The sequence below is a fragment of the Pipistrellus hanaki genome, assembly GCF_964339955.1.
Source record: "Pipistrellus hanaki genome assembly, chromosome: 12".
In the NCBI taxonomy this organism is placed as follows: Eukaryota; Metazoa; Chordata; class Mammalia; order Chiroptera; family Vespertilionidae; genus Pipistrellus; species Pipistrellus hanaki.
In genome coordinates, this window is record NC_140514.1 from 66,273 (window position 1) to 89,942 (window position 23,670).

Here is a 23,670-nt window from a genome sequence, read left to right on the forward strand (position 1 = left end):
CAATGCGGACAGGTTAATACATCAGGTACTGAAATAGTTACCTGGAAGCCACTCCCATCAGCCCACACCTAGAGAAGAGTGCTGCTGAAGCACATGTGGACAGACAGTTCTTGTTTGAAGTCATTAACGTGAATTTTCCTCTGCTCAGTACAAGTAATGTGTTCCCCGGGGTGTGTGAGGACTGGAGGGAGTCATGTCCTCCTGGTCCTGCGTCCTGCCGCCACGGCCCGGGCTGTTCCAGGGGCTGTGGGAACTAGGCGAGGCCCACAAGGCCAGGTTTTTATTTTCTGGGATGCTTGAAGGGCTTATTAGCTACAAGACTTCAATGCTGTAAAACATTTAGTTTTAAAAGATTGACTTCAATACACCGGCACAATCACGTAATTCTAGAAATGAGATGATAAAGTCCTTAAGCTTTTGTGTCCCAGGAGAATATAGGGGATTCGCTGAGCATCCTGGGTTCTACAGAACAGCGTGCTATTCTCAGGTTGGACCCGAGGAGGAGTGTTTTCCCACAAAGACAGAGGCTCTTCCCCCTCTATTTAAATTTATTTTAAAAACATTTTTATTGCTTTCAGAGAGGAAGGGAGAGGGAGAGAGAGAGGAACATCAATGATGAGAAAGAATCATTGATGGGCTACCTCCTGCACAGCCCACATTGGGGATCGAGCCCGCAACATGGAATTGTGCCCTGACCAGGAATTGAACCCTCACCTCCTGGTTTATAGGTGGATGCTCAACCACTGAGCCACGCTGGCTGGGCAAGGCCCTTCCCCTCTACAGAGAGCAGTGTCTGGCCCTGCAGAAACCGAGCACCCAGGAGCTGGTTAGACTCATGGGCTCAATCCTGCTGTGGTTGGTAAGGGTCTGAAGTAAGAATTCAATGAAACAGTAGCATAGAGAACTCCATAAAAATTACATTTGGACACAGAAGGAAATCCATCTTGGACAGAAATCCTTTCTTCTGGGACTGCTGACCTTTGCCCCAGCCCCAGGATCCCAGAGAACAGCGAACGCTGGGCATTTCCCCCTGTGGTCCAATCAAGAGCTGCCTGCAGAGAACACCTTCCTGACTCGCTCAGGTAAGACTCCTAGAGGCCATCCACCTGCCCGTCCACCCCCTGCAAGGCCAGCTGTGGACCCTCAAACTCCCACTCGCTGTCCCATGAATGATTAGCTGAACTCCTTTGTTTCCATTGACCTAAGGAACAAAACTCTCATTAGCCAAGGTCTGGCTAAGCTTCTCTCCTCCCCAGGCCCCTGAACCTTGGCCCTCACTCACTCAAGCATTAGAATGAGGAGCACAGCCCCCCTCCCCCCCACCCTCTGCTTCTCCAGCAAAGGCTGACCTTGGTCTAACAGCGCCTCACCCTGCATCTGGGCTCCTCCACTGCTCACAGGTTCTTCCCACCCTTTTGACTCCTGAGAAGGAGAGCCTGCCCTGCCCAGCTGGGGGCACTCGGGCTCAGGGCCAGGGAAGCCCTATTGCTACCAGCCCCTCTTCATCTTGAGATCATCTCCTCAAAGTCAGCCCCGGCGTGGTGTTTGACTCCACGTGGTGGAGAATTGCACCAAAGCCTTAAATACAATCAGCAACAAGCCATAGAACAGGCTCTCTACAACATGCCAACCAGCGCACCGGGGTCCCTCTGCAGAGTCCGCCAGGAAGTAGGAAAATGAAAACAAAGAAAGCATCTTAAAACGGACAGGTGAGCCCGGGGAGTCTGACCTGCAGAGACAGGCACAGGAATGTCAGTCCTTGTTTCCTTTGTTTCCACTTGGTTCAAAACAAATGTGATGAGGACATGGGAATATCTCATTGGCTTCATAGTCCAGCAACTGGGGCTGCACAAATGGGAGGGACTCGTGGGAAGTCAGTGGGCAAGGGGTTTCAGTGAAAGAAAAAAGGATCATTTGGGCGGTACCTGTTTTCTGTGGGGGAAGAGATGGGGCAGGGGCCTTATGCAGATTGCCTCTTCCTCCTGGGGAGGTGCGGAGAGTGAACTCCACTGTTCCAAACCTGACCTGATGCCTGACCCATTGCAGTTGTTGCGAGGGAACACCGAGCTGGCTTTGTGTGTGGTCAGCAGTAGTGAGGTGGTGATTGAAGCTCCTCAGTGTGTGCTCTGGTCCATAAGGTGCACGGAGGGCAGCGCAGTCGTGAGGGGCCGTGGAGACAGGCTGTGGGGATGTTTAGAGACCTGCATGTGCCTGTGTATACCTCACAGGAGTCTTCCATCTGCAACTGGGAGCTGCAAGACCTCTGCACAAGTGGTGAGAGGCAGTCCAGGCACTAGGAGGCTCTGCTTGGCTGCTGTCGGAGATAATGACCCGCTTGGCCTAGTTCCAGCCTCTGAAACCGACAGCAAGAGTTGGCTCTGTCCTCCTGTCTCCTGCCTCTCCGAGCCAATCAAAATACCCACAGAGCCCAGTTAAGAATTAACTTCTATTTATTTTGTTATCCATTAAACACAGGTTGTGAGCTAGGAAGAAAAGATATATTTAAGGCTGGCTAATTTTTTAAAAATCGACCTTCTTTGAGGCTTATGGAATGTTACTAGTTATGGGAAAATACCTGCGTAGACCACTGAAGGGCCAAGACCGTGTAAAACTGGAAAGTTAAAAAATTCTACAGTAACCCTTTCTTTGCTTCCCCAAAGCTGGAAGTCATGAGGAGGCAGAGTTTTCTGAAGCAGCTGACATCTCGGGGACTGATTCTGAGGGGCAGGTGGGCCCTGAGCTTTGGTAGAGGGAGAAGTCATTGGTGTCTCTATCTCCCTCTCCCTTCCTTTCTCTGAAATCAATAAAAACATATTTTAAAAAAAACTAAATTTACCAATCGGAAGACATTAGATGACTGAATGGAATTTTCAAAAGAACCAACTACATCTGAAATATTTTAAACGAAGGTAAACGTGTGAGATGATGGATGTGTTGACTCAGTGGGAGTCCTTTCCAGTGTAGGTGTGGGTCAGATTATCATGTCATCTCCTTTACATAGTTTATATTTTATGTGTCAGCTAAATGTTAATGAAGATGAAAGGAAAGTCAGGAATTCCAATCATGGAGGTGGGTGTTAAACTGAAGACCAGGACCAGTGCTTACTTTACAAACAGAAAATAAGAAGAAAAAAAATCATCAAGACATTAATTTAGCATTTGAAAAACATTTATTTAGAGACAACTAAACCATGTCAACAGAAGTTGCTTTTGCTCCTGCTGGAAATGAACAAACATGACCTTATGAAGAGAAAAGTTAATAGATATATTTTTAATGCATAGTGGCTGAACTTTTTTGTAATAGTTTTTCTACTATAAATGTTTACACACAATTTTTACAGCTATAAAGATAAATTTTAAGGATTCACATTCTAGTTAATACCTACAACTCTTAACTATTACTACCACTTGCCTGTGTAAGCTGATTTCTTTTTTCTATTCACTCAAGATTCTCAAACTAAAAAAAAGTTACCATATACATTACCAAATCATTTATGATGTTTGAAAATAAACACAAAAGAACTGCAACCATATAAATTGAGGATCTTAACTATTAAATAGTATATGAAGATAAAATTAGTATAAAGCATTAAAGATATATAAGTTAATCATTTATAGGTGGAAAAATAAATCCTTCTACATAAAGGATACATGTTTATCCTTTCCAATTTGGATGTCTTCTGTTTCTTATTCTTGCCAAATTTTTAAACTTACGCTCAACATTGCTTAACTGGATAGTTTATTTCTGTCAGTGAGGAAACAATTATTTTTTGTAATTCTCCAAGAAGAGGATAGTATAAAGCTTAATTCATGGTAACATAGTTGGCTGGAAAAATGCCAGTCTGACCCCGAAGCCTGCCTTCCCACCAATCAAAATGCGAATCCGTGTTTGATGTCACTGTGATTCTGTCTCCTGCTTTAAAACTCAGATCCCCCGGCTGTTGTCCTTCAAAAGAATAAAGTGCTGTCACTTCTGTGGGTCGACTGGAATTGCCTAAAACAAGAAAAAATACTTAAATGAGTCACATTTTTATAGGAAAAACTGGGAGTATATGTAGGTGAGATAGAAATGAATGGCTTAGGGTATTCTGAGGCCTGAAGGCCTGTGGAACCCACAGAGATGGCCTGGGTGATTGTCATCATTAGTATGCTCACTAGAGGCTCGGTACATGGACCCTGGTTTTGGCCCAATCCTTGCAGGGCAGGCCTAGGGTCCCCACTAGTGCATGAACCCGTGTGGCAGGCCTCTAGTATGCATATAAGACCTTTGGTTAATCTCTTCCTGCCCTCCCCGCTTCCCTCTGAGATTCGTCAGTCTGTCCCATGTTTCCATGCCTGTGCATTGAGCATCTTGCCCCCTGTGGTCAGTGCACGTCATAGCTACCAGTTGAATGGTTGAACGGTCACTTAGGCTTTTATATATATATAGATGGGAGGCCTGGTGCCTGGGATTCGTGCACTGGTGGTGGGTGTGGCCTGCAGGGATCGGCCCACTGTGGGAGCACCACTCATCCCAGTCAGCTGAGCGGTGCTCCCACTGTGGGAGCACAGTGACCACCAGGAGGAAGCTCCTGCATTGAGCATCTGCTCCCTGGTGGTCAGTGCGCATCATAGCAACTGATCAACCGGTCATCCTGGTTGTTCCGCCATTTGGTTGCTGAGCTTTTATTATATAGGATGACTTTCCTTTTTGCAAAGAGCCAATGTTTGGTAATAACACTAAGTTCACACGAGTCAAACTGCACATTATTTTATAATAACTCCTCCTTCTGGTTCCAAGACACCTGGGATGACAGAAGGAGACAGGGAAGCGAGTACCTGTGACCATCAGGCCATCCTAGCTGCCCACACACACACACTGTGGTCACAGAAGTCAAAGTGCGCAGGAAAGAGGCATACAAAGATAGCAGCAGCCATCACTGTTCCTGAGTTGGGCAAGGACAGGCACAGGCATGCACCCACTTAGCCTGCACCTCCACTGGGACAGCTCCACGGGGGAGACCTGCCCAAGGCAGTGGTTTGAACCCATAGTCTGTTCCTGGCTCTCTGAATGACATGAGACCCTAGTCCTCAGCAACCACGTTATGTTCCAGACAGAACACACACGCATCTGAGCATTTTATGTTTGTTAGGCACATTTCCAAGAACTGGTGCGTTTTTCTGCATCACTGCTTTACCGAGACGACACAAGTAACTGAGCAATAGTTCTTACCAGTCCTAGGAGCATAGTTTATGATGAACAATTCAAAGAAGAAAGATATTCTGAACTAGAGAGGAGGAAAGAGAGAGAATGGCAGTCTGGCCCCATGCCTGCCCGCCCTCAAGTTTTGTCTACTCCCCTCTGAGTTGCAGTTTCCAGGTGAAGCCAGGATGAAGCAGTGATGGGAAGGTGCGTAAGGCAGGGCAGGTGTTTGAGAGCAAGGTAGTTCTGCTGGGCTGAGGAGGTTGATGTTTGCGACCATGTGTCTGAGCCGAGATGGCGGGGCAGGGGGTCACAGACAGGAAGACACAGGCCTGCCAGAAGCCACCCAACCCTCCAGCCAGGGGCTGGGAAAACTGGAGGCTACACCGGAGTGAGTCTGTGCCCAGGCCACTCGATGCCACGGCCTACCGTGAGCTTTTTTTTTCCAATAAGCTCGAAATTCCCTAAAGTTCCTCTTTCCTGTAAACAGTAGGGAAATTTCCACTAGAAAAAGTTTAATGCCCACAAAATAATTCCTTTAAAAAATAGGTGAGTCCAGCAGGTCCGTCCTTCTGGGAACGGAGACCATGGGACCCTGGGCCGTGAGCTGTGAGTGTTCATCGGCGCCTTCCCTTCTGAGGAACGCGGGCCTGGTGAGTCACATTCCTGTGCTTAGCAGAGATCTGCAGGATCTGAAGCAATGGGCCATTTTCATCCTAAATTCGAGTTTAATTCAAATAGGGGTCATTTTTCTCTCCCAAATCAGGGCTACACTGAACAGGAAAAAGGTTATATCAGCGTTAGTGATTGGCAGCTGCCCTGAGGCTACCAATTAGCAAGGCCGGTCCCCTCCCCCTTTCAGTGCCTAATGTAACCCAGATGTGGACACACATCCGCCCAGACAAGAGACAGGAGAACCTCAGCCCTTGGACAGTTCAGCTTGGACAGTTCAATCTGCGCACATTTGCCACAGTGACGAGTCTGCTGGTGACCTGGTCCCTGCATGAGACAAGCCTGTGGCCCGAGTCAGCAGCGGCTAGTCCGTGCCCAGGTCTTCTCAGCAGGTAACTGGCCTTCATGTCACTCTCACTACCTCCAATTCAAGTAAGAGAACAAAAGCATCACATTTTTTTAAAAAATGAAGTATTTCTGCAATCATGTGAATTCCTGTGCATCTAATAAGGGTGTCGAATACTGTCCCTCAGATTTTATACAACCGCCAGAGAAATTAGAGAGCTTGTGGCTACCGATGGAGATGAATCACTTTATGTGGATATTTTTATTTACCAAGTCTCTCTGGATAGCTGGGTAGTTCAGGGTAGAGCTTATATTCGTTTCTGTTATCTGCAAAAAAATAAAATAAAAGATGGGGGGGGGGGCATTTAGAAAACTATTGTAGTTTATAGTATATAAAGTACACAAGAAGCCAAACCTTGCCCTTGCTAAGCAAATATTGTAAATCACAATAATTGATAGAAATGCCATTATTTTATCATGCTTTAAATCAAGGAATGCCTGAATAAATCCAGAACATACACCAGGTTTAAGGCAGATGGCACACATCTGATACTCTAGTACATGAGCCACAATGCAGGCCTCGTTGTGACACACCCATGGCAAATACAGACACGTCTTTTTACAGACATGATCCTAAAACGCCGGAATTTAAAAACTCATGACTCCCAAGCCAGAGATTTTGGAACATCCTTGCTTGCATAACCCGGGAACAGATTTTAAACAGCATGAACTTGGACACCCAGGCTCTTCCCCAAACATCATAAGCTTCCTTCCAAGGGGCCTCGGTCACACTTCCATGGGGGCATCTCCTAGCCCCATGGCTGGCAAACTCATCAACAGAGCCAAATGTACAAAGATAGACATGTCTTTGGAGAGCCAAAAACCGACTTCTGCGCATGGGCCACAAAGTTTCAATCGCACTGTACGTGCATGCCCACATGTGGTATTTTGTGGAAGAGCCACAGTCAAGGGGCCAAAGAGCCGCATGTGGCTTGAGAGCCACAGTTTGCTGACCACTGTCCTAGCCTGAAAGCGCTGGCAGGATGCAAGTGAGCCTCGTCTTTGTTCTCCGAAGCCCAGCACGGCCTCCCTGACAATAGAGATTACATGCTTTAATGCCAAGGTCAGCAAACTGGCTCGCGAGCCACATGCAGCTCTTTGCCCCTTGAGTGTGGCTCTTCCACAAAATACCATGGCCTGGGCAAGCCTATTTTGAAGAAGTGGCTTTAGAGGAAGTTTAAGTTTAAAAAATTTGGCTCTCAAAAGAAATGTCAGTTGTCATACTGTTGATATTTGGCTCTGTGGACTAATGAGTTTGCCGACCACTGCTTTAATGCATTGTCGTTCATTGGTGGCCTCTCCGTGTGAAAAGCAGAATTCTAAGAGTGACTGTCAGAGAGATCGATGGGAAAGGGGCAAAGGGCAGGACATGCTGCTGCATCATCCAGTCTATTTTAAAACAGCCTTACAAAACCCTGAGGTCCCAAGATGGAGGATAAAGTTGATATTCAGAATAAGAATCTGTGAATATATAACAAAACAGGCTTTATTTTGTTCCTATTTTAAATCAGCTTCTTCTGAACGAGAATAGAAACCCTAACAAAGTATAGCCATGAGAATGTGACTTGGGCATTTAGAAGAGGCTTGAGCATTGGCTTTGCTCCCTTTAATACCCAATAGTTCTTTTATTCAACTGTAAAGTTCAACAATGTGGCTCCATTTCCTAATAATATTTAATAACTGCTTAATTCTCATTGTATTTGAATGGCAAAAAAATACTTACTCTGCGACCCGGAGCTTAGCTGGCCTTGTGGAGATGAAGGCTGTGGTCTTGACAGGGGTTTTGGAGGTAATTCTTGAGCCTTGGGAGGAATAAAAAAGATGCATGTAATAAAAGCCCAATTTTACCTAGGAGCACACAGGTCTTTTTTCCTCATGAGCACACGTGGCAAAGTCTATCCCGTGCGCTGACAAATGAAGCCCCTCATGCTCACAGGGGCTGCTCTGGGGCAAGCTTAGCTGAACTGGACCTCAACACACATGGGGTGCCCCTGGAACAGGAAGTGCCCCTGGCCCCGGTGCCTCCGACAACCTGCAGGCACAGTCAGCGGTGGCTGGGAGAGGCAGTGGCAGCTCTAACTCTGCGTCAGTTTTCATTCTTTAAGGCGGATTAAGTGACTGGAAGCGGTTGTGGAATTGGGTAACGAAGGCCCACAGACTCTGTCCCCCCACACCTCAGTGTGGGTACCGAAATGACCAAGCCCAACCCTTGCAGGAACACGATCGTGGGAAAGGACTGTGTTTCCCTTGGAAGCCTGTGCAGGGGGCATGTGAAGGCTGTAGGCCATTCTCACACCACTTTAGGTGAATGAGGTCACCAGGGAGCTCAAGGTTATTAGGAATCTGATTCAAGGACAGAGGACTCTGTGTGGAGAGGTGTCCTGTGGCTACAGAGAAAGAAAACCAACAGCACCGAAGCCTTCCTGCGCTCCCGGGCGGCTCTCCTCGCGTTGATCCGCTGTCCTTCGCTCTCATACTTCTCCGTGAACGCATCAAGAACTTCATAGAGATCCTCTGCCTGAGCAGGCCGAGGCATGTCTCCAAATAAAATGTCGTACGCTCGAACATCTTGACAATAAAACCTAGAAAGAAATGTCAAATCAAGAACATTTCTTTAATAGACATGGATCCTTTCCAGAGGAAGGCCTGTGTGTGTGTGTGTGTTGTGTGTGTGTGTGTGTATACTTCTTTTCAAACTAGCTAAAGCCACATTCATATTAACCGGAATGCACCCCATGCTCACCTCTGGAGCACCATCAATCCTCTGATATGCACAAAATACAAAACGCACATCACATATACACATAGACACTTGTCTATACAAACACACGTGACCGTGTACTTCTGCAAACACACCTCCAAACAGACATTCTACAGGTTTTATTTTAGCGTTGCTCAGTCGCCCCAGCCTCAGGCTTTTTTCAACAGAGATGCCTTAGCAATGTCTTTAAATAGATGTTTGCTTCACATCAGACGAGGATTTGCCTCATGTTGGAAGGCCTGCAGTGACTACATGTGTTTTAGTTTGCCCAGAATGTAGGTGAGCTTGAGTGGGAAAGTCTTCCAAAGGCCTCAAGTCACAAGTCCCTAAAAGCTTTCCTAACCTGTATTTCTCAAAATTATAAAACCGGAGGTGAAACACCTCCACTTCCTGATGGAGCACTCCGTAATCCTGCACTTCCCCCCAATCCTCCCTGCTGGTGTAGGAGGCAACAAAACAAAAGGTGAATAATCTTTAAAGGGGTAAAATGTTTCCCCCCTTTTAACTTTTTGTGTTTTCTTAGATTTCTATCCTATATAATAAAAGCATAATGTGCTAATCGACCAATCGGTGGAATAACAGGTCACTATAACATGCACTGACCACCAGGGGGCAGACGCTCAATGCAGGAGATGCCCCCTGGTGGTCAGTGCGCTCCCACAGGGGGAGCTCCACTCAGCCAGAAGTCAGGCTCACAGCTGGCGAGTGCAGCAGCAGTGATGGAAGCTTCTCCCGCCTCTGCTGCAGGTGGGTGGTAAGGAGTGAGGGATCCCGGATTGCGAGAGTCCCACACTGTGAGAGGGATGTCCCGGACTGTGAGAGGGCGAAGGCCAGGCTGAGGGCCCTCCTCCAGTGCACAAATATCGTGCACCGGGCCTCTAGTAGGTACATATTATCTCACATTGAATTTTTAAATGAAGAAACACCCACTCAGAGTCATAAGTTGTTGATTTAAGAAAGGAATAGACAAAGGAATTAGTGCTGTATACATTTACCCAACATTCTTTACATCAATGACAATTACTAGCCTTGAACTTACTTCCGATTGGTCTCTTTCCTTTCTATCAAGCAGCTGCCTTCCAAGCTGACACCAGCAAAGAGCCCCCGGGACTTGCAGTACGTGAAGACGGCGGCCGAGCTCCGCAGGGCGACGTTTCCCTCCAAATTCCTGCAAAACAGAGGGGGACTCACACCTGAGAGCGGCTCTGCCCCCACAGGCAGTGCTAGAGCAGCATGACCTCTGACCCAAGTCTGGCCTGTCTTCCTCAGGCCTTTACATGCTCGCTTCCGGTGGGCCTGGCCTGTGTGGGCTCGAGTGGTGCAGGGAAGGGGGGTCGTGGGGCAGGACAGGGCCCCGGACTCGGCCAAGGGTCTCAGTGCCGAAGGCACAGGGCAGCTTTCATCGTCCCATCTTCCTTTCCCCGACAGGAAGTACTCTCCGGTGCCAAGAACTGGGTTCTGTTCACATGGAGGGTTTTCATGAAACTTAGACATCGTTTCTGATTATTTTACTGTGTAACTTCTTTAAACAGTCTGGGTTTAAAAGGTCCCTAAACTGCTCAGTGAGCACAGCAGCGCTTCACTAACAGAGAAGGAAAATCCACCGTGTTTTAAACAACACTCAAGCAAGACGCTTCCTCTCCAGTTTTTCGTAATTCAGTTAGAAAGAGAGCCTTTTCGTTTCCAATCCCCACGGCCCTTTACCAAAGTTTAACTTGCTTTGGCTCCTCCAACGTTTAATGTGAAATTTGTGTTCAATTCCAGAAAATACAAGGGCTGGGATTTCAAAAATGTTTAATGTCTTGTGTGTGCAAATTTTCTCATTTTATCACACTGGCCATGTTCCATAAATTCCTTATCTGTAAGCAACCCCTAACCTTCTGTGAGATACAGAAAGTTTAACTTTGCTTCAGGTTAATTCAGTTTTCTCTTAACACACGTCAATATATAGTTTTTAACACTTTTCTACCCCACAGCTGTTCCAACGTATTTTACAGAACTCACCTTCCCAAAGGCCCGACTGCCACAGTCAAATTACCTCCTAGGGTTAGGTTACCGCCTTTTGCAAAAGCTTCTACCGCTCGGTCATAATTCAAAATTATAACCAAATCCGACACCTAAAATGTAGAAACCCATTTATTTTTAAAAGAATTATGTTTAACTATTATTTAAAATATGGGCTGAAAGAGAAAGACACACACACAGAGAAACTGATTTGTTGTTCCACCCATCTATACATTCATTGGTTGATTCTTTTTTAATATATTTTTATTAATTTCAGAGAGGAAGGGGGAGAGAGAGAGAGAGAGAGAGAGAGAGATCAATGATGAGAGAGAATCATGGATTGGCTGCCTCCTGCAGGCCCCACACTGGGGATTAAGCAGCAACCTGGGCCTGTGCCCTTGACCAGAATCAAACCCAGGACCCTTCAGTCCACAGGCTGCCGCTCTATCCACTGAGCCACACCAGCTAGAGCCATTGCTTGATTCTTATATGTGTCATGACCAAGCATAGAATCCACAACCTTGGCTTATTGGGTTGTCACTCTAACCAACTGAGCTCCCCGGCCAGGGTCTCTCATTGTTTTCTAAATAAATGCTATTTGAGAGAGACCCCAAAGCAGGCCCCAGCGTTGCGTGGAGGCTGAGAGTACGGAAAGAGTGGCCGTAACCCGGCTCAAGGAGTCACTGACACATTCCCCGCATGGCCAGCCTGAGACATATCTGTTCTACAGACGCGCCAAAGGTGGAAATATGGCAAATGAAAAAAATTCTACTGTCAATGACAGAAAAGGAAGACTATGGCCATGTGAGATAGGTGTGGGGAGAGGTTCATCCAGAGGATAAGAGGGGGCTATTTCCACAAGTTACATATACAGGTGGAAATCTCACTTCCACGTGTTAGAGTTCAGTTGCTTTTGGAGGATTCGCAATCGTGTGCGTACCATGGGCCCCTTACCTCGATTCCGATTTCAAATCCTCCACCGAGCCCCGCGATTCCAATGGCGGAAGGTGCAGACCACTCTAACAAAAACAAGCACACGTCACTCCAGAGTCAGACCCATCATGCAAGTATCAGGGGAAATGCTAACATGAGAATGAATACTGTTTCTTTTTAAAAGAAGAATCTGACATTTTCCTCTATGTTTTTATATATAATTTTAATTTAAAAATATTAGCTATTCGTTGAGTCTCAGACTCACAAATATATGTTGTCTAATCTTTCTCAATAAACATGCCTAATACCAAACAATTGAATTCTCATCAACTAAACTGACTTAGAATTTGACAACTTCAACAATCAACATTTCATGTTTTACAAAATAATTGAGCAGTAATTCTAGTCAGTAGTGAGAATTTTATCATAGATCTGAGAGCAAAACGATTGAGAGTTTACCAGTATTATAACCACCCCTGAGGGTAACACAATACCACACGGTTTCTATTTTACATTTCCAAGGGCAAAAACTGACACCCTTTCTGCCTAGGAAAAGCACAAGGAATAGGCTATGCATTCCAGATGATTAAAATTCTAGTAAAATATATTTCTTTACATTTGGACACTAAGCACAGTAATTGCATTTGCTTGAGTATTTTATGCTTATTTTGTCTGATATAGGAACAGGTTAAACAAGTCTGGGAAAAACATTACTTTGGTTGTGGGAGGGTGGAATGGTCCAGATACAGTCATTTCTTGAAATGCTTGTTAGATTCTAAACCAGACTTTCCTTCCTGCATGCATTCCAGATGATAACTATCGAATCTACCAAGAACTAATCTGTCTGGACTTAGAGGTGTTTTGATGACAGAAATTAGTGTCTTCAATACCAACATTATTTTCCATTTCCTATGTTAGGAACTGCCTCTGTCCCCATCCGGCAGGGTTCGGGAATTCTCTGTGCCTCATTTGGGCAGCTTTTAAATTATCCTGAGCAGCCACTACTTGGCAAGATGGGAGAGAAATGCAAGGGCTCAGAGTGAAACGCCGGAGGCCAACAGCACATCCACCTTCCGCACAGTCACCTGCCAGCGACCAAAGGGACCTACAGCGCCGAGGCCTTCTTAGATACTTGGGGCTCACCCAGCGTGGACTCTCTCGGAACGTGCCCCCACTTGGGTTGTGCTACTTACTGGGAAATCTGGCCATAAAAATTGGGGTGATGCTTGAGAGAAGAGAATGCTGTCACTTTTTAGGCATGTTTATTGATAAAGATTAGATAACATGTATTCGTGAGTCTGTTTTGAGCTCTGAGAGCTGAGCCACAGCTCGGACGACTGTCATTTTGGGGGGATGCCTCACAGGAAACAGGGGTCCAGTGACTTAGGTTCAAAGGCTGTGTGCTCCACAGATGCCTAGATGTACCTATTGTCGGTGAATGTCCCACTAATTATCCACACGAAAAAATAACTATTTACACAAAAATGTGCCCACTTTTAGGGCTGAACAGCGACGTTCCATTGGTCTAAGAAGCATTCAGTTGGTCCTGGCAGGCCTGCACACACCCAAGTCTTACTATCCACACTGGTTCTTGGGGTTCAAGGCAAACGCGCTTCGATTTCACCTCTGAGAAATCAAGTATTAGGTTTCATTGTAGAGAGTGAAACCAAATTATATTGATGTTGATAGCATGATGGGGATATTCGTTCAAATGACTTCCCACAGGAGCCACAGATGGCTCTCATTTTCTTACAAAGTTCCACAAAACAAAACCATTGTGGCATGAAACTGAGGAAAAAGAACTCATACTTAACAGCAAATGCAAATTTTGTCATATTTAATATTTGCTCCATGAAAGAACTACAAAATGTATACAAGACAAAGCCAGGACTACCCGGATCTCATCCAACATTTTAGGAGGAGAACCGTGGCGGCCCGTGGCCCTGGGCTGTTTGACACCCAGGACACACCCCTGGGAGCCCTCAGGATGGCAGGTCTGGGGCGTGGGAGGCCGCCGCACTTCCTGGGGAATGTGGCCACATGGAAACAACGGTGAATGTGCAGGATTCTCTCCTCCCCGCATGAAGAAACACCACTTACTTCCGTCCGGACGACGAGCCAGCACGATCCCGCTGCCTCCTCGTGCCGTCACCAGAAACCCAGCTTTTATCACAGACAGAACCGCCAGGCCCTTGGCCTTGGCAATCACATGGGCTGCAAAGGTCAGAGACAACAGGTGAGCAACACTTAAGTTAGAAAGCAAAGCAAAGCTAGAAATAACAGCACGGTTTTATTTACCTACCAGGAATGATCTTATCAGGTCCATTTCTGGAAGTTATCTCTGTGAATTCTCTTAGAATTTTAGCAGCCTTTTTTGCTTCCGATTTCAAATTGGAAGGTATAGGGTTATTCACTAAAACAAAAAGAAGTTACAGATTTATTCTCATTTAATTTTTTTCTCATACATAATTAAGCCTTAACAAATAATACCCTACCAGACAAAGAAAATTAACTGGAAATACTCAATTACTAATTGTTTCATCTCTATTTTCCTAGTAAATTAAATTCACTAGGAGATTGGGAAACCCTAAACATCTCAGATATTATAAAATCATGGGATTCTAAAGGATATTAACAAAATCTGGTTCAATCTCCCAATTACATATGTTATGTTCTCCCTGTAACCTTTAAATCACCTCAATACTAATAAAAACATTAAAATAGTAGAGGCCTGCTGCACGAATTCATGCACAGCCAGGGGAGGGGACGTGGGCAGTTGGCCAGCCCCAAACTCTGGTCGAACTCCCGGTGGAGGGTACAATTTGCATATTCCTTTTATTATATAGGAATTTTAAAAAGAAGTGCGTGCTGTCTATGCTAGCTAATGTAAAATTTAACATCGTTGGCTATTTTTGTCAAAAAATGTTTGAGCAGTTTGTACAGATTTTCCTTATTGATAGTAAAATTCCAGGAGACTTGGGAATTGAGTGATTACTTTAAGTAACGAAGGCTAGCATTTGTACAGCACTTTGCACTCCAGTGTTACTTGTGTGGGGGCTAAAGAAAATAGTAATCCTTTTCCTCCCACCTTCAGGGCTAATAACCAAATTAATAGAGACAGATTAATAGGAGAACATCAAAGTTTAATATGTGCGCATGGGGAATTCACACTGGCATAACAATTCCATGGGAATTCCAAAGACCATGAGGCAACATTGGGTGTAGATGGCATTTGTGGACAAAGATCATGCCCTATTTCCAGACAGGGGACCAGAAAAGCCAAAGAAATCAAGAGGTTTAGCCCTAGCTGGTTTTGCTCAGTGGGTAGAGCATCAGCCTGCAGACTGAGAGGTCCCGGGTTCGATTCCAGTCAAGGGCACATGCCTGAGTTGCGGGCTTGATCTTCAGTGTGGGGCGTGCAGGAGGCAGCCTAATGATGATTCTCTCTCATCATGGATGTTTCTATCTCTCTTTCTCTCTCTGCCTCTCTGAAATAAATATATATTTAAAATCAAGAGGTTCAATGTGAAATCTGCTGTGCAGGCCACCAAGTCAATGTTTCATTTGAAGACTGTATTTCTGGATCTCAAAGCTCCCCTGGTGGTTTTCCATTTCTCTGCTCCTTGTGTCTATGCTGCTCTTCGAATCCTCAAGCACGTTGTAAAAGGTGCTTTACGTCCTCCTCTGTTACTGCAGCACCTCTGTTCCTCCTGGGCCTGCTTCTGATGTTTTTTCTCCTAGCTATGAATTACATTTTTCTGTTTCTACCCATTTCTAGTAAAAGTGGTGGTTGCTGGAAGTTGTGAGCAGGTAGAGTCAAGGCTTGCTTTTGTTACTGGTGGAAATAGAGTTCTTGCACAGAATTGCAAGAAAAGCATTTCAGGGACCCATGGACTTGAAGCACAGGGGCAAGGTTTACTGGAGGGAAAACAAGGGGCTGTCCCCAAGTCCTAGCGTCTCATCCATGACCAGGGGCTCAGCTCCGTCCAGTGTGGGGGAAGTCCAGCCTGGGCTGCAAGCCCCCAACCATGGCTATCAGGCCCAGGAGGGCGGGACCCAGGGGTGCAGAACTTCACTCTGTCATTCACCCATGGGAAGGTCCTCTGCTGAGGCTACATTTGGGCCCACACTGCCACTACGGAGAGGAAGCACAGGAAGCTCTGAGGGCTGTGATGGGCCCTCCCCCTACCCAACCCCCTCCTTTTCCCAGGCTAGACTCCTCCCCTTTTGGTTCTTACTACACATGCCTCAGCAGAGGAATTTCTCTCTCACTGGTTCCCCCACTTCTGGAATCTGGGGAACTGCCAATTGTCCCCTGGGGGGGGGGGGGGGGGGGTGGAAAACCAGTCCTTCTCCCTCCTGGGGATTAGCATCTGTTTGGCAGGTAATGCGCTATCCCCTAGGTCTTCTGGAGGACCTAGCATCATAGTAGACCTGGCTTAATGCTTAATTAGATGTCTGGCTCCATCTGCTCCCTTTCTTTTTTCTTTTTCTTTTTTTAAATATATTTTATTGATTTTTTACAGAGAGGAAGGGAGAGGGATAGAGAGTTAGAAACATCAATCAGCTGCTTCTTGCGCGCGCGCACGCGCACACACACACACACACACACACACACACGCACACCCCCCACTGAGGATGTGCTCACAACCAAGATACATGCCCTTGACTGGGATCGAATCTGGGACCTTTCAGTCTGCAGGTCGATGCTCTATCCACTGAGCCAAACAAGTTTCGGCTGCTCCCTTTCTTTTTTTATTTTCATTTATTGATCTGATAGAGAGAGAGGCCAATTTTGTTATTCCACTTATTTATGCATTCATTGGTTGATTCTTGTACTAGTATGTGCCTTGACCAGGGATTGAACCCAAAACCTTGGCATATCAGAATGATGCTCTAGCCAACTGAACTACCTGGCCAGGGCCCCCATTTGCTCCCTTTCTTTGTCAACAACCAACTAGCTGCTGAGGCAAACTCTTTGAAATGTGGCTCAGGTGTGTACATAGTCTTTAGCTCACTGTTAGCCCTACAATTAGGGTGGGACTCTCTCTTCCACGTTCTCAGAGCTTAATGAGCTCTTTCACACTTGGCTGGATGGAACTGCTATTCCCACCCGGTGTCAGCCCAGGGCTGTTCCCCTCACAACTGCTGGCAGTTATCCTGCCTGCCTTCTAAGTCCCCCAATAATGCCTCCCATCCAGCCAAGGACTCCAGGGACCCCTCTGAGATTCCCTGAGTTCTCTCTCTAACACCCTCTCTCTGCTCTGCAAGTGAGAGCCTCTCCAAGCTCACGATCTCTACATCCAACAAGAACACACACTCTGAGCCTCCTTCTTCTGGGAACCACTCGCCAGTTGTCCAAAATGTGAAAACATGCATTCCTTATAGTTTGCCCAGTTTCTAGTTGTTTGTAGCAAATGGCAAACCCAGTATCCTTTTCTTCATCATGAAATTCTCAGTGTGCTTTTAATCTGTTCTTCCCCAAGTTATGTTGAATATTTTTCCAGTTCTGTAAAAATCTTTTTAATATTTCTTGTACATTTACAGGGCACTTCTCTCTTTCTTACTAATTTATATATTGAAGGAATTAACCTTTATTCTACAATATGGCCTCAATGTTGCCGCTTGGCCCACAAAGCCCAATGCATGTCCCCTCTTTCCCTTTAGGGGAAAATCTGCCAACCTCTGACTTCTTGAAAGTCTTCAAACCCTTTCCCATGCTGCTCCTCAGGAAACCATCAGAACATTTCTGCGAGGGACTGTGCTGATGGCTTCCTGCAGGAGCAGCATGGGAAAGGGTCTTGAAGACTTTCACGGGAGCAAATGGGGGCCCTGACCTCCATGCCGGGCAATCTTGGCAGAGCTGACCTCCATGCTGGGCATTTGTGGGGGGTGACAGGGTCTTAATGATGGCCCACCTCCTACTGGCTCAGGGCTCCCTATTCCAAGGTCCCTGGGCAGTTTCTCCTCTTTTGCCCTCATGGAACAATCAGTGACCTGAGGCGCAGGGACAAACCTGTCCATGTCCGGTCTGAGTGGGGAGAGACTCAGTAGCCACGCTTTTAAAAAGATGCCACCACGTTGCTACCATGGACTGGAGCTGCCTCCAGGAAGAGCGATGAGGCCGTGACTGGCCTTCCTCCTCCGCCTCCTCCCAGATCCTCTAGTCTTCCTAAGCCTCTTCCTTCTCTGCACTCAAACCTCAGGGCCAGAGACTTCAAGCACCATCTATGGCAGGTCATTCTCCAAGTTTCATCTACTCTTTAATCTTCCCTTGCATTCCAAACTCACAATATCAATTATCTGCTAGGCCCAAGTATCAGGCAAGCATCTCAAATTAAACACATCCAAACATAACCTGTGACGTCCTGCCTCCTCCCCAACCTGTTCTCCCAGCTTCCTCTCCAGGTAGGTCTCCTCCAGCTGGGTGCTCCCGCTCCACACCTGGGTCAGCTGTGACTCCTGTTGCTCATGCCCATCAGCACCTCCACCTTCTCAGAACCTGAACCTTCCACGCACACTCAGCATCTGATGGCATAACCCGCTCCCAGCCACCAGCCCAGAGAATCTGGGCTCTTGTGTTGTCTATTCAGCAGCCTCCTCCCTGGTTTCCCAGTCTTAAATTTATGGTCATTTTTCCAAAGAAATTCTCCATCTAAGTAATATTTCAGGTAATATTACTCCACTGCTTACAGCCCAGGAAGTTGTCTCATCATAGTTGGTCTATGTCATGGCTAATATGTCTGTTATCTGTCTATCTATCTACAGACCTGCCTATACATCATATCTGCCAATATGTATATCTGTCTAGCCATCCTGTCTATCTGTTTGCCTATCTGTATCTGATCTTTCTTGAACATGCCCTTCACTGGAATGTAAGTGCCATGGGGAAAAGCACATTGACTATCATATTAACTGTAGTATCTCCAGCACATGCCATAATGACATATAGTAACTGCCCAATACATACTTGTTAAATGAATACAGTATTTGCAAGGCTTTGGGGAATTAAAGGTTCATTTCATATGAAATTGGTGGCTTTAAAAGAGAATATACTAACAGCAAAATGTGCCTGCCTCTCAGACTCGGTAGCATTTCTAGACCTTCAGAGAAAGCAGGTCAGAGAGAAGCAAGTTACAACTTGATAGCCCTCTGCCCTAAAATAGTCCTTTTATCTGTCTACCTACAGATAAAATGTGAAAACATGCCCTTGACCGGAAAAGTCCTTTTATTTGTCCTCCAGAAAAGGGAGAACCAGAACAATACAAACACGGAAGGAGACCCGAGTGCACCGAGACCAGCACACGGATGCTCCAAGGGGCTCAGGCACCTCGGGCTGAGTTGAGCGAGGCTCACCCGCCACATCCCTCCAGCCAGGAAGGTGGGAACTGAGTCTGTAGCTAGTGAACTTGGTTCCTTCTGCTAAACACCTGTGTCTTTCATTCTGGAATCAGCACCAGCTTGTCTCCTTTGATGCTGCACCTCAAGTGAAGCAGGTGATCCCAATGTGCCTCCTGGGCCACTTGGATTTCCTAACCAGAGCTGGTCCACAATGGGCACCGCCCAGGGCTGGTGTGGGCGCTGTCAGGAGAACCTTTCTCCAGGTACTTGCTGCAAGATGTTACACCCACCCCCCCTCCACTTGGGGTGTAAGGGGAGAGCCTGAGGACAAAGCCAGGCAGAGGAACCCAGGACAAGAGCTGGAGGGAGAGAGCTGGGCTCGGCCGGTCCACATTTCTGGCCTGTCCAACTAAAGCATAGTAACGAATGCATACATCTTACCCCCACCAAAGCCTTTCCACTTGATCTCCACGCCCAAGCAGAATCAAGCCATCAAATAAGCAAATTCCATAGCTGAGAGCTGCTGCTGCAAACATCCTGCTGCAGGGGCAGGTCCCACCTCTTCTGTAAACATTCGGGGGTCCAGATGCAGCCCAGGAGGCCTGCGGACGCAGTGCTCCATCTGCAAGCCTGAGTTCTGTGTAGGCACAGTCCCGTGTTACTGCGAAATGGTCACGGTGAGGATACCGCTGTGTCCAGCTCAGCTATAGAAGGGCCTGGCTGCTTTGTTTCAACAATACAGGTTCTATTAAATTTCTGATAAAATTACACTGCCTGTCCACAGTTTACATATAGTGACATCCTGTCAGAACCAACAAATAATGACGTAGCGATCCGCTGCAATTCCTGTTCTCAACATCAACCCAGGGCTCACCAGCCCCTAGACTGCGCATAGAGTGTGCAGAGCCTGTCTGTTGCAATGTTGCCGAGGTTTTGGAGACAGAGGTCATCTTAAAGAAGCCCCTTCCATGCTGAACCACGGTAGGCATCTGGATGATCGTGAAAGTCTCAAGGCTCTTGAATCCAAAGCAAAGCAAATTCTCTATAAACATTTGAGTTTCCTCCTGACAGGGAGATGGCTGCCAAACCTCAAGCTAAGAAACTTAGATGTAAAGTTTTCTTTTAAAAGTACTTAACATAATTGAAAAATTTCATACTCAGACACTGTTTTAATGAAGAAGAGTTTATAGAAGGCTGGGGAGAAAAATTTTACTTTGGAACCGCAAAAGCTCCGAATGAGCTTAGGATGTGGAAGTGGTTCACATACTGATCGGAGGCAATAAACTCAGCCTGGATCTGGGGGAAACAGGGACACTAGGGTCCTTCTTAAAGGGCATTGCCACGAGGGTGAGGAGAAGGACTAGTCTCCAATCTGCCGTCCACCAAGGTCTGGAATGGAGGCAAGGGATGCCAGGGTTTCCCAAACTTTTCTTCCATCAACAAGATCATTATCTTTCTCAATGGTTTCTCTAGGAAAGGTTTAGAAACAGTTTTTCAATTTTCCATTCATTATTAAGCCTTAAAATTTACATGAAATAGAGGTTAGTCACCAAATTGATAAAATCTCAACCAAATTCAAAGAAACAATAGTTAGAAATATTTCTAACTGATTAAACCTTAGCCAAAATAAAAGAGACCTCACCTATCTATGTAAGCTTTTACAAGTACCTTTAGCCCAGAACCTTTGCTGGGACACTAACCATGAGCATCTGCCGGTAACGTGGGCATTGTTTCTGAAACCACATCTGATGTTTACTCGGCCTTGGTTTAAGTACTTCCTTTGACTTAAGGAGACAAAGTTGTCAGTTCTAGAAATCAAAACCGGTCTCTCCGGCCAGATCATTAACCTTCCTAATCCAAATTCTAACCCAAACGTTAAACAACACGAACCATTTGAATCCAAACATTCGTGGGGCCGGGGCTGCGTTTCTAGTTCCCTGACCCCAGGTGCAGCCAGAGGACAGAGTCGGGAGTGATGAGAAGCATGACTTCCAGCCCAGGACACCTGGACCCTTTCCCTGCTGAAGCTCACAGGATCCTGGCTCGAAGCTGAAGACACATTCCACTCCGGCCAGATCATTTGGTATAAAAAATGGACAGTGTGCTTAGGTCTGAAACTGCACAGGGCTATGTCCTATCAGGATGCATTTGCAAACATGGGAGGGCTCTGTGACCCCCACTAGCTTGTGTGACCCTACCAGCCTGGCTCTCAGACACTCTTCCCCTCTGACCTGCATCACTTTCCTTCCTTTGGAAACTCCATCCCCTTAATTCAAAACAGTAGAGTCTCCTGAGAATAAAGATCTCAAAATGGGATAAAAGCCTCAAATAATCAGTGGTTGAGCATTGGATTTATGAACCAGGAGGTCACAGTGCCATTCCCTATAAGGACACATGCCCGGGCTCCATCCCCACTGGGGGGGTGGGGGGGGGCGCGTCAGGAGGCAGCTGATCAATGATTCTCTCTCATCCTCTCTCATCATTGATGTTTCTATCACTCTCTCCCTCTTCCCTCTTCTCTGAAATCAGTAAAAACCTGTATTTTTTTTAAATGTGGAATCACTCTTGATGAGCAAAGATTTTTTTCCCCATTATTTTTTTCAATCTTACAAAAGATGAGGGGTAGTATTTACACACTGGACAGAAATTGTGTGTAAATAGAACAGTAAGCCGAGCCACCAGGTCTCCTGAAACATGATAGACAGGGTGGAACTTGTTCTGATTGTTGTAACCTCCAACACAGTGATCTGTGACACTCCCTGGGCAGTCACCGCAGGTGTTCTGGACAGGAAGCACACGGGATGCCGATTCTCAGAGGCCCTGCCAGAGACTCCAACTACATCCCAACATGTGACCCCTCAGGTGGTGACCCCGCAATGGGGACCCAGAAATATCTGTTGAAAGGGGGTGAAAATGACAGGTTTCCACCAGGAGGGTAAATCTCACTTCCTTATGCTCAGGTACCGATTCAGAGCACTCACACCAGTGCCAATGAGGAAGCCCCACCTGCCTCAGATCCTCAGGGTCCCAGGGGCGGTCCGTGGGGCTCTTTGGCTCTGAGACCTCAGACTGTGGGGTGACAGCAGGCAGGGCCAGGTGACAGCTGTAGGATGCCACTTCGGGGACCCCCACCAAGCACAGTCACCCCTCTTTCTGCCTCCTGCCTCCACAACTCAAGCATAGCCAAACTCAACCATCACCAACGTTCTAAATATCACCTATTCAAACAAAATAGAAGGAAAATGATGCAAATCCATGGCCTTTCAAATACTAGATATTTACAAATAACAATTTGGAATCGTTAAAATTAAAAACTTCGGAAGAACTTTTCTGTGAACTGCAAAGACTGGGAGTAGCCCTGAGTCCAAACCGCTGTGGGGCAGAGTCCTGATGTCATCCCTAACTCCTGTCGGACGCAGGGGACCTCAGCGTCACCCCAACTTCTGCCGGTGAGCAGAGGATCTCCGCGTCAATAGATGCGCTACAGCGAGAACCCTGACAGCCAGCTCCCTCCAGCAAAGGGTAAGGAGTCGTCCCGACTCCGGGTACTTGACTCCGTACTCACTTGTGACCCGAGCCTGGTCCGCTCCGGGGCCCCTCGAGGCGGACGCCCAGCCAGGAAGAGGAAGGCGCGCTCCCTGGCCCCGCCTCTGGCGCAGGGCGGGCCGGCGCACACCTGGGCAGGTACGCGGGGCTGGGACGGCTCTGCCTGGTGGCAGCCAGGGGAGGCTGTGCCCGGCTCTGTTCCCGATGGCCTCTAGGGCACCCCACCTTTTAGAACCGAGGCGACTTGGGTGGCGGTCCCTGTCCCGGAGCGGACGGTTGTGCACGGGGTTCGGACCGGGACACTGGGGGTCTCGGGGCCCAGAGGGGCCCCTGGTCGCGTGGAGACCCCGCTCACCCCAGATCGCGGGCCTCAGGTTCCGCCCCCGAAGCCCAGGTGAGGGGGGCTTTCACCTGAGCCGCTCAGGTCCCCGCCCCTCCTGTAAGGCTCTGCAGCCCACCCCCAGCCCCGCCTAGTGCCTGGGGTCCTGGCGGGCGCCCTCCCCACCCTCCCCACCCTTAGGTGCTCCCTCTGCAGAACCCTGACCCGAGCCCGCCCTACCCCGCTCTGTCCAGGTGACTCACGACCCGCCTTGCTCTCGGTCCCGCCCCTCCCTCAGGTTTCAGCCCCGCCCTCTCCTCCGCTCCTCCCCTAGACCCCGCCCACCAGGCTGTAGTACCGCCCCCTCTCCACCCCGCCAGAGGCCCTGCCCACCAGCTATAGTACCGCCCCATCTCCACCTGCCAGAGGCCCCGCCCACCAGGCTATACTAACGCCCCGCCCAAGGCCCCGCCCTCCAGAATATAGCACCGCTCCTCTCCGTCCCTCC

At 47.4% G+C, this 23,670-nt stretch overlaps 1 protein-coding gene across 3 annotated transcripts; it reads right to left on the minus strand.

Moving 5' to 3' along the window:
- Positions 1-3,152: 3,152 nt before the first annotated feature.
- Positions 3,153-23,242, minus strand: SH3YL1 (SH3 and SYLF domain containing 1). 3 transcript variants are annotated; one of them, XM_084900565.1, is made up of 11 exons: positions 22,863-22,995; positions 14,259-14,369; positions 14,057-14,170; positions 11,978-12,042; positions 11,024-11,136; positions 10,059-10,187; positions 8,672-8,840; positions 7,982-8,060; positions 6,469-6,525; positions 5,212-5,266; positions 3,153-3,993 (listed from the first exon to the last, which is right to left on the minus strand). In XM_084900565.1, coding segments are annotated over exons 1-10 (861 nt in total). In that variant the 5' UTR covers positions 22,864-22,995; the 3' UTR covers positions 3,153-3,993; positions 5,212-5,243. The 3 variants fall into 3 exon arrangements, with proteins under 3 accessions (XP_084756691.1, XP_084756693.1, XP_084756692.1); XM_084900567.1 differs by lacking the exon at positions 5,212-5,266 and having other exon boundaries at positions 3,154-3,993; positions 22,863-23,242; XM_084900566.1 differs by lacking the exons at positions 3,153-3,993; positions 5,212-5,266 and adding an exon at positions 5,775-5,897.
- Positions 23,243-23,670: the final 428 nt, after the last annotated feature.